Below are 10,713 nucleotides of genomic sequence, written 5' to 3'. Positions count from 1 at the left end.
ATGTGGGGTTGAACTAAATGACCACTAGTGGTCCCTTCCAACCCTAAACATTCTATGATTCTATGATTCTATCAGTTAGAAGTTGGTAGTCCTGAGGTAGGAGAAGGGGGTGGGGGTGGGGTGGGGGGGCGGAATTGTTTCTTCAGCAGTCTTCTGATATCTACTCAAAGCATGCAGATTTATAATCTAATCTGAAAAGTTATCTTTCCTGTTCACCTTCTTACTCATGTTTACTGTGGTTATGTCTTCCAAAGAGAGGTCAACAGAATTCTTCCCTCCAAGTTCTGTTTTTGCCAAATGTATTATAATATTCTTGGGACTGGTATTAATTGGCCTTTTTTTGGAAGACAAACTGTATTTCTTAAATACTCTGCACTCTTCTTGCCTCCCTGCCCTGCTCTGTCTCCTCCCCACAACAAAACTGCTGGTAGTCATGGTGGTCCTTTCTTTATCTGTGTGCTCTCAGTTATCATTTTCTTAGGCTAGACTGGAGAGTAAGTAATTCAAAGCCACCACTGGCTTTGAAAAAAGAACAAAATTAAAGTAAAAAGTATTTTATCTCCCAGGGCATGGAATTTGAGTAATGCTTCACAAATAGGGAACAGAAAGAGATGAGAATATATATGGAGACTTCTAGGTGGAAATTAAATGCAGGTTGAGCTTTTGGCATGTTGCTATATGGTCTGTTTGAGGAAATTATAATAAATCACCTAACTGCTTTTTAGCCACACTTAATTTAGATGATGTTACTCTGCAGCAGTCTGATACTTGCTTCTGTCACTTACTTTGTGCTTACTGCTTTGTTTTTCACAGCCACCTGGGACACCAAGTAGCATCATAGGGCACTGTAAATTAGTAACGGAATCTATAGGAATTGGAAGTCCTGGCTTTATGTGATGGTGTTACAGTGTCGCTGTACTAGTTCTTGCTCATGTCAGCCCTGTCATTATGTGGTCCTTGATTACAGTGTATACTTACTGCAGCCTCCATTGTGGACTAAATGTTGGGAAATTATGCTTAAATTATTTAATTTGTACTGAGTTGTAGTAGCAAAAGACAAGGTAAGTTAACCTGTACGGACAGTGTTACTTCATGAAGATGTAACAGCGCAGGGCCATACTGTAATTCTAATGTAAGCATACCAAACAGCCTTCCTGTGGAACATCTCTTGTGGTAGCAGTCAAGCAATTTAATACTGAAAGCAGATGATGTTGGTGAAATGAGTGTCAACTGGCAATACTCAGTGTATTTCTTTCATGGGAGGCTTTCTGCTTAAAAACAATTTCTCTAAAATTGTTTTTTGACCAAACGACTTGATTTTCAAAAACGCCAATATTTTTTTCTGGTAGATATTCCTCTACTCCCTTCTATCACATCTCTGAGTCTTGGTGAAAATGAAGAAAAAAGCGGACCTTTTGTTGTGCACTGGCTAAACAATAAAGAACTTCATTTTACCTTATCCATGGAAGTATTTTTGCAACAACTTAAAAAGAGTTTTGAACATCATTCTCCTGAGACTAACACTGAGGAATCTAATCAAATGGATGGCAGATCAGAAGAAGGTAAAAAGTCTTATCATAGACAAATGGCTTTAATTTTAAAAAGTAATTTGTAACGTTCGTGTAAAGTAAGAGGTGGGTAAATTGACATGTAAGGATACAGCCAGGTTACAGTAGCATTTCCATACGTTTCCTTCCCTTGTACTGGAAGTACCTAAGCAGCTTAAAATTCTGTATCTAGAAATTCTGAATTTGTTTATGGTTGTTCCGGAGATTTTGAGTTATCTTAAGCTGAAAACTCTATTAGTTAGGCTGACCTGGAGGCCTTTGCATGAAAGTGTGTTATTTTAACATGTTTAAGAAAGCAGATGCAACTTTAGAATTAACTTTCCTGTTTTCAATATTAATGTAAAAACTTATTTAAATAGCTTTATTCCATAACACAACATAGTAAATTAATTTAGATATATAAAATTTGGAGATGATTGCTTTTGTTCTGCCTGTGAATGCAAAAATTTATATAAAATGTGGAAAAATAAAAGTATTTCAAATTAAGGTGCAATATAAACTATTTTGGTTGGTTAGTCTTTGACTGAGGTCCACTAGAGCATTTCTGGTTAAAATTTTCATTATTTTAAATCTGTGCTTATATGAATGGTTTAAAAAAGGTCTGAAAGGTGCTTCAGTGCCTCAATGACACTGCTTGCTATACTTATGCTTTTGAATATAATATATATATATATATCTGTGTGTGTTCTAGAAATTGATGAAAATGGAGATGAACAAAAAGGAAACCAAGAAAAGAAGGAACTGGGTGATGAGAAAACTACTCCAAATTCTAGCCTTGTTCCTTTATCTTCTGCTATTATTGATCATGAAATTGAAGTATTACTTTCTGAATGGAGTAAAAATGCTGACATGCTATTCAGTATACATCCTGTGGATGGTTCACTGCTGGTATGGCATGTGGACTGGCTAGATGAATACCAGCCTGGCATGTTTCGCCAGGTGCAGGTACTTTATTTTTTCTGGATTATGCATTGATACATAGCGAGAAGTATTATGGGAAAATAACTTTAATACTTATTCTTTCTCCATTTCTTAAAATTCCAGGTGTCATTTGTCTCAAGAATTCCTGTTGCATTTCCAACGGGTGATGCAAACTCTCTTTGCAGAAGTATAGTGATGTATGCTTGTACCAAAAACGTTGACTTGGCTATTCAACAAGGCAAACAAAAGCCTCCTGGCCTTACACGTTCTTCATCTATGCTTATCTCTTCTGGACATAGTAAATCAACCAACAGTTTAAAACTGAGTATCTTCACGCCCAATGTTATGATGATTTCCAAACATGCAGATGGGTCACTGAACCAGTGGCTAGTGAGTTTTGCTGAGGAATCTGCTTTTTCAACTGTACTCAGTATTTCACATAAATCCCGATATTGTGGCCACCGTTTTCATCTTAATGACTTGGCTTGCCACTCAGTGTTACCACTGCTGCTTACAACCTCGCATCACAATGCTCTAATTTCACCAGATGTTGAGAATGCAAAACAGGCAAATGATTCTTTAAAGTCTCAGGAGTCACCAGTAAGACTTCAGAGTAGAGGCAATGCAGATGTAACATCCCAGGATCCCAATGCGGTGTACAGTGAACTTATTCTTTGGAGAGTTGACCCTGTTGGGCCTCTGTCCTTTTCTGGTGGAGTTTCTGAACTTGCTCGGATCAATTCTCTTCACGTTTCGGCTTTTTCTAATGTTGCATGGTTGCCCACACTTATACCCAGCTATTGCCTTGGTGAGTTTGATTTCCTGATTTGTGAAGTGTTCTTAGAATAAAAGTAACATAACCTAGTAATGTTATTAAATAGATAATGTAGTATACTTGAATGCATTGGAAGAAATGTTAAGCATGGGTCCTTTATTTCTCAAATTTCCAGGCTGCTGATATTTGGAAATTGTTTGTTCCTGTGTGAAGAATTGCTGTGTTCTTCTGCTGACTTTTATGTACTTGATATTTTAGGAGCTAATGCAGTTCTTAGATGCTAGTGCATACTTTAGAGCATGTTGAACAATTAAAAGCAGAGGTGGATTTTGCTCTGGTTTGCAAATGGGATTCTTATTTCCTTTCATATGTTTTGATTTGCCAGCTGAGTGCAGCATTAGACTTCGTAGTTCTTGCTTGTGAACAGAAATTAACAAGAGATAATTTTTCTTATGCTTTATTGTTTTCCTTCATAACTTCAAAATTGCCTCTTGCCATAAAAAGGGAGAAAGTTGGTATTTGAATATTTGAGCACTTTGTGCATTCTTATTTTTCAGGTGCATACTGTAATTCTCCAAGTGCCTGCTTTGTGGCTAGTGATGGACAGCATTTGAGATTATATCAAGCTGTAATAGATGCTAAGAAACTTCTGTGTGAGCTCTCCAATCCAGAAATTTCTGTAAGTGAAAAGCTGTCTCAAGTTTTTGGAGGTTAGAACTTAATTCAGGAGCACTAGTTTCAGATTTGTTGGTAGCTGACTTAAGCTGGGGCTGAGGATTTCACATTGTAGTCATACTGTATTCCATTTAATTTCACACTCTGCATATTGAGGCAGGCCAATGTTTGGTTGGGAAATACTTCTGAAAAACTTGCACTACAAGGAGTAATAACAGAGCAACAAACTGTGTGTGCATTGTCTATCCTGAGGAAAAGTTCAGATGACAATGCAGCTTGGGAAAAGGACAGTAAACTGCTGAATGTGAGGCTTTCCAGATGAGAGATGCAAGTTCTTGTCACCTTTCAGCCATCAAAACCAATGTGGCTCTTGATAAAACTGGGAATGTTACCTGTGTTCTTGGAAGATTACAACCAGTGTATATTTAATGCTTTAGTTAACATTTGCTTAGTGTTGTTGCACCTACTTAGCAGGCTGTGCCACAGAACTTCACAAAACTGAATTAACAAGACCCCCTGATTCTCTTTAAACAGAAATATGTTGGTGAAGTTTTTAACATCATAAGTCAGCAATCTACAGCTCGCCCAGGATGTATCATTGAACTGGATGCCATCACAGAGCTTGTAAGACATTGCTGTATTCATTTTATACCATAATTTGTTTAAAAAGTGGTAATAATAAGGCTATACTTGTAGCTCTCCATCAGTTAGAGATAAGCTTTTTAAAGACTGATTCTGACATGCATTTGCTTTTGGTTTTATAGTACCTGTAAATGAAAAAAATTCAAGTCATGAAGGTGCATTTTCTTGAAATCTTTCATTGATGTGTATAACTTCAAAAGCAAGTTAAAAGCTCCCATGTTAGAGAGCAGTTTTGAACAGTACAATCCATGATGTTCACTTCTTGTGTGTGTTTTTACTTTATTAGCATGGCAGGAAAACACAGCTATTCCATGTTTTTCAAGAAGACTTCATTTTAAATAACCAGGAGAATGAAATACCTGAGAAGAACAAGTTGTCAGACTCTGGTAAAGAATTCTTTTTCTTTCAACATTGAAGACAAAGTATTATATTTTTCATTCCACAGAGGAGAAATAACTTGTTATATACATTTTTAGCATTTTAAGGTCAAATACATTATTATTCTGTTTGAGATCTTTATGTACCAAAGAAGAAAATCTAGTCTAATGAAATTCTTGGGTATTTCACTTACTTTAAGAGTAGTGTGCAACCAAATTTAGACAAAGTAGCTTAAATTGAGATACCCATCATGTACTGTATTAAGTATTCCATTGCTGATACCTTTCTTAAATGAGGGAGAAAGGGTTTTAAATGTAGAGCCAGTAGCTGTATGGTGTGACGTAGACAAAGCTGAGTGGACCCTTTGAAAAACAATGGATTAGAAGCATATCACTTGCATATATTCTAATTAGACAGTATTTTCTAGTACTTTAAAGCTCTTTAGTTTTAAAAAAACCCCACTATTTCCTCTTTAATAAAGCATGTATATATTTAGGTCATGTTGTTTTAGAAAAAAAAAAAAAAGAACAAATACACTTGCGTTTTTCTATAGTACCATAAGCAACCCGATGTCAAACCCACAGGTCAAATACAGCTTATTATTGATCATGTTTTATGGAGATGCACGCCTAAAGGAGGATCAGAGGAATCATGGAGGAAAGATTGTCTCTAAACTAACTGTTTGTTCTTGGTCATAATGAGTTTACTTCAATGATAAGGAAGAATGGCTGGGTGCACACCCCAGAAATGAGCTGCTACTTATATTACAACTCATGTTGTCTTTCTTGGGGGTGAAACTATAGCAAATAATTTCTTAGGAAGAAGCATTGTACCTCCTGATACTGGAACGGGCTATCTAAGGAAGTGCTTGAGTCACCGTTCCTGGAGGTATTTAAAAGATGGGTAGATGAGGTGGTTAGAGACATAGTGGTGGACAGGTATCGTTGGACTCTATGAACTTAAAGGTCTTTTCCAACCAAATGATTCTATGGTTCTTGTGCATTCCAGACTATACAGTTGGTCTGGCTGGGTTATGATGGGTGAGCCTCTATGTTAGACCAGGCTATAACTTTCCCAACTGTTGACATGGCATTTCTTCTCTGGATACAACTTGTGTACTTTTTACATGTTGAAGGCCAAACCTCCATCTAGCTCACTGTCTTAACTGTTGTGGTTGCCAGTAACATATCACTAAGAAACTGTAAGAGACAAGCATGTAAAAGACAAATGTGTAGAACTGACAGTACATTCTGGGATTTAACTTTAAACACAGTAAATTAAGGCAAATATTTGGTCCTCTCCAGAAGAAAATATTGACAGTTTTTCATGTGCGTGCCTTTAATTGTAGTGGTTATTGCTTGTGATAAAACTGAGAAAAACAAATATAAGAGTTGGATGTAGTCAGATCATTGCATTTCAGTATTAGTTTACAATAGCTTGATATATTTATTTGCTAGTCAGCAAAATTTAGTTCTGCTTTCAGCTGAATAACCCCTAAGATTTTTCCTGTTCTGAATTTTTTTTCAGCAGGAAAAGAACAGAATGGATTCTCTGAAAAATTCTACTTAATAGTAATAGAGTATACGCAAAACCGTTCATTACTACACATGTGGCATTTACATTTGAAGTCAATTCCTGTCTCAATAGGTAAGCCCTCTTTCTTGTAGATTTTTGCTTTAAAAAAAAAAAGGTCACTATCATGAGTACATCTGCTTTTCAGCGTATTCTAAATTGTATTTTGTCTTTTGGAAAAGAATTTGCAATTCTTCTATTACAAGCTTTCATCACAACCCATTCTTGTGAAGTTTTTGTTCTGCAGTTTTTGAGTTTACACTAGTTCTAAATTGGACCGTAGTCTCAAGCACCTAAACATCAGAGAAACAATTACAATTATGAACAATTTTGAAGTTCTGAAATCTGTTGGTTCTTTCAGGCTATCAAACTACCACAAAAACTTCTAAAGTAAGCTAAGGTATACTTCAGTAGTTTTCTGGTAACATTTAAAGATTTTAAGAAAACATAAATCTGGTATTCACTACATACCAGAGGAATCTGTTATAATGCACGTTTCTGTCATTTAAACCAAATTGTTATTTGTCTTACTGTTCAAACGCAGAATTTCTTCAGGATCTACAGGTGTTTTGTGCTTCATGAAGCATTAATTTCTGTGGATAACGACATGCATACCTTTTCCATCTGCAGTTTTAGTGTTTCTGGTTACAGTTTGATTGTTTTAAGTCTGAAGAGTTTAAAGCTATAACTTCTGCAGTTCTAGAATTTCGGAAGTATTTAATCTGAGGTGTGCTAGCATTTCTCTTTAAATGTGAATGTGGGAATACATTTCATTAAAATGAAATTAAAATTTTAAGTTGTTTTATCTATCTTTTTGGAACTTTTAAGGTAAGGAAAATTACTTGTTAGGTTAAAAGAAATCATTGAATCTTACATTAACAATGCATACTTTTTTAGATGAAAAGATAGATGTGAATGCACCTGAAGCAGCAACACAAACGGAAGAATTGTATTCTTCACCAGATCCAGAGAAGATCCAATCGCCTTTCACTCAAAAGTATCAGGCCTGTAGAGCAAACCTTCAGAGCACCAGCTGGCTTACTCTGTCTTCCAAAATGGTGTATAGTCAAGAGTTGAATTTGCCAGAAGGAGTAGAGATAATAAGTGTAAAGCCATCAGCAGGTTTGTAATTTTTCTTTAAAGACTAAAATAAGGAATTCTCGCCTTTCTGACTTTGGTCTTAAAATAGAAATAAAGTAATTGTAAATTTGGTATTTGTTGTTAAAATCAAAATGCCGGTAGGTGGATCCAAAAGGTTTGCTAAAACTTGCTCCCCTGATGTTATATCTCGATCCTGGAACTAATACTAAAATAAAGCTTTTCTTTAAGGTATAGTATTTATTGAACTCCAGATTCTTGCAATAAAGGGAATTCTAGAAATACAAATTTGGTTTTGCGGTCATTCATGACATTTTTTGTAGGATCTATACTTAAATTTTAAGGCTTCCATCAGTAGTCTTTCAAAAAATACAAAGATTTTTTAGATTTCTGAATGGGAAATGTTTGTTTGCAAGCAACCCTTTTTGTGAGGAAGTGCTGGTATTTTTTTGTTTCAGAATAATAAAATAACTGAATAAAAACATCTTTAAATTTTCACTTGCTTTTTAATGTTTCCCCCAGTAAAAGTGTATTTTATTTAATTTTAGGACATCTGAGTTCTTCTTCCATATACCCTGTCTGTCGTGCACCTTATCTGCTGGCAACTTCATGCTCTGATGGAAAAGTTCGATTCTGGAGATGCAGAGTTACCTCTGAATCATCAGCTTCTTCCATGCCAGAATACAGTGCACACAGTGATGTTACGTATGTATGGGAAGAATGGCCATTACTGATTGAAGATGGACTTCTTAGTAGTAGTGCTATTAATGTTCCAGGAAGGCCAACTGAAGTTAGCTGTGCACACACGAACAGATTAGCAGTAGCATACAAGCAGGTAACATCTAAAAATGGTCATCTTTCTCAAGATTTTATAATGCATGTTAGTATTTTTGAATGTGAATCTACAGGGGGTTCTTCTTGGATTCTAGAACAGACTCTTCATTTAGATGAGGTAGGCACCATGTTAGACTCTAATGTTAGTATTGATAGTAATTTAGTGGCATATAACCAACAAGACATTTCTCTATCTCATGGTGGGAATATTATGCCCAGCACTAAGCACTTGGTACACTTAGATTGGATGTCTAGGGAAGATGGTTCACATATTCTAACAGTGGGAATTGGATCAAAACTTTATATGTTTGGTCAGGTCTCTGGGAAAATGCAGGAACAAAATGGTAAGGAGATTGTAGCAATCTCTCATAGTGGCAATACGAAGGCTACCAGCCTTTCTAGGTTTGTTCTGCTGCGTTGTGTTGACTTGATTTCATCTGTAGAAGGGTCACCTCCTTTTCCAGTCTCCTTGTCTTGGGTGCGTGATGGCATTCTTGTAGTTGGAATGGATTGTGAAATGCACGTTTATTCCCAGTGGCAATCTCCTGCCAAGCAGGAGCTAGTTGGTACAGATTCCTGCAGTGGAAGCATGCCATGTATAACTAGCTTAATGAAACAAAGCCAGTCAGCCGCCTCAGGTCTGCATCCACCAAAGCGAACTTTGACCAGATCTATGACCAGCCTTGCACAGAAACTTAGTGGGAAAAGATCTGCCTGTGATCTGTCTACAGAAATGGAAGATTCTGGTCTTTTTGAAGCAGCTCATACATTATCTCCCACTTTACCCCAATACCATCCATATCAACTGTTGGAACTCATGGATCTTGGTAAAGTGCGTAGAGCAAAAGCCATTCTGTCCCATCTGGTGAAGTGCATTGCTGGAGAAGTTGTTGCTATAAATGAATCCGAACCTAATCATGATAAGAGGCTCAGATCTCTGACCATCAGTGCTAGTGGAAGTACTGCAAGAGATCCCAAAACATTCAGCAAAACTGAGACTACAGACTATATTGAAATAGACTCTGTTCCACCACTGCCTTTGTATGCTCTGCTTGCTGCGGATGATGATTCATCTCATTCCTGTTCAGAGAAGTCTAATAATCAAAACAGTCAAAATAAAAAAGATATGCCCAATGACAGTTACGAAGATCTCTTTCAAAATACAGTTGTAAGTACAGATGAACTCGTTACATTTGATGCAGATGAAGACAGTTCAAAATCAAAAGTCATTGATCTTTCTCAGTATAGCCCAACTTACTTTGGACCAGAGCACGCTCAAGTTCTTTCTCGTCACTTGCTTCATTCAAGCTTGCCAGGTCTGACTAGGATGGAGCAAATGTCATTGATGGCCTTGGCAGATACAATTGCTACTACCAGTACTGACATTGGAGAAAGCAGAGACAGAAATCAGGGTAAGCTGTCTCTTCTGAGTTAAATGTACTACTGCGCTTCACAACCTTTTTGAGGAGTTTTTTTTGGAATATTTTTCTGGCTTATGAAAGCACGTCATAGTCTTATTTCATAGCATAGCCTGCGTTATTCACTGTGCCATCACAGTATTTACTGTTAAACTAAAGTTTCAAGACTTAGGCTTTCATAAAATTGAATTTTATACTGCTAACTGTTAATGCCAGTGTTGGTCCATCAGTCCACATACCATAATTGTTTCTAGTTCACTTTTGAAGTGACAGCTTTCTTAATGTCCAGTGTTTGTTACACTATGTAGAGAAAATGAGAAATAAGTTCATGGATCTTTTATATGATAACACATTTTCTGTTTCTTGCATTAAGAACGAATAATTTCAAAACTTTTTATATTTGAATTTTTCTTATTTCCCTTTCTTTGAAGGAAAGAATTGTGAATTAAGCTATTACATTTATCAATTTAAAGCATTAGTAATCACAGAATTGTAAAGTATTTCTTCCGTTAACATATACCCACTAGCTACTTTCCTTAGTTTCTCTAAAGGGCTTATAAAAATATTTAATTCTAGGTGGAGAAACTCTTGATGAGTGTGGTTTAAAGTTTTTATTGGCGGTTCGGCTTCACACATTTCTAACAACTTCACTTCCTCCTGTACATCGAGCTCAGCTGCTTCACCAAGGTAATGGATGTGTTTTCTTAGAAGAGGTGAATGTTAGTGACGTAGCTGTACATATGATTGCTGTTCTGTTGACATGTCTCTGCAGAACCAATGAGTTATTTTGTTGCTTTTTTTTTTTTAAAAAAAAAAAGTTGTTCTATATGAA

General features: G+C 36.3%; 1 protein-coding gene across 15 annotated transcripts in view; it reads left to right on the top strand.

Annotated features, from left to right (window-relative positions):
• Positions 1 to 10,713, top strand: part of DMXL1 (Dmx like 1) — a 75,891-nt gene that overhangs the window by 23,974 nt on the left and 41,204 nt on the right. For 11 of the 15 annotated variants that reach the window (XR_004841443.1, XM_035890214.1, XM_035890212.1 and 8 more), the window contains 10 exons: positions 1,350 to 1,562; positions 2,260 to 2,513; positions 2,613 to 3,297; positions 3,822 to 3,943; positions 4,474 to 4,563; positions 4,868 to 4,967; positions 6,487 to 6,606; positions 7,429 to 7,653; positions 8,178 to 9,875; positions 10,458 to 10,568. Coding sequence is in view for 14 of the 15 variants with exons in the window: in XM_035890214.1 (XP_035746107.1) it covers positions 1,350 to 1,562; positions 2,260 to 2,513; positions 2,613 to 3,297; positions 3,822 to 3,943; positions 4,474 to 4,563; positions 4,868 to 4,967; positions 6,487 to 6,606; positions 7,429 to 7,653; positions 8,178 to 9,875; positions 10,458 to 10,568 (3,618 nt within the window). In the remaining variant the exon portion in view is untranslated. The remainder of the gene's footprint in view (positions 1 to 1,349; positions 1,563 to 2,259; positions 2,514 to 2,612; positions 3,298 to 3,821; positions 3,944 to 4,473; positions 4,564 to 4,867; positions 4,968 to 6,486; positions 6,607 to 7,428; positions 7,654 to 8,177; positions 9,876 to 10,457; positions 10,569 to 10,713) is intronic. The other 4 variants (XM_035890221.1, XM_035890213.1, XM_035890207.1 and 1 more) reach the window with 1 other exon arrangement.

This window comes from Egretta garzetta, unplaced genomic scaffold (assembly GCF_000687185.1).
Source record: "Egretta garzetta isolate BGI_Z169 unplaced genomic scaffold, ASM68718v1 scaffold272, whole genome shotgun sequence".
NCBI lineage: Eukaryota > Metazoa > Chordata > Aves > Pelecaniformes > Ardeidae > Egretta > Egretta garzetta.
The sequence above is the reverse complement of the archived record's forward strand: the minus strand, read 5'-3'. Positions and strand labels throughout refer to the sequence as shown.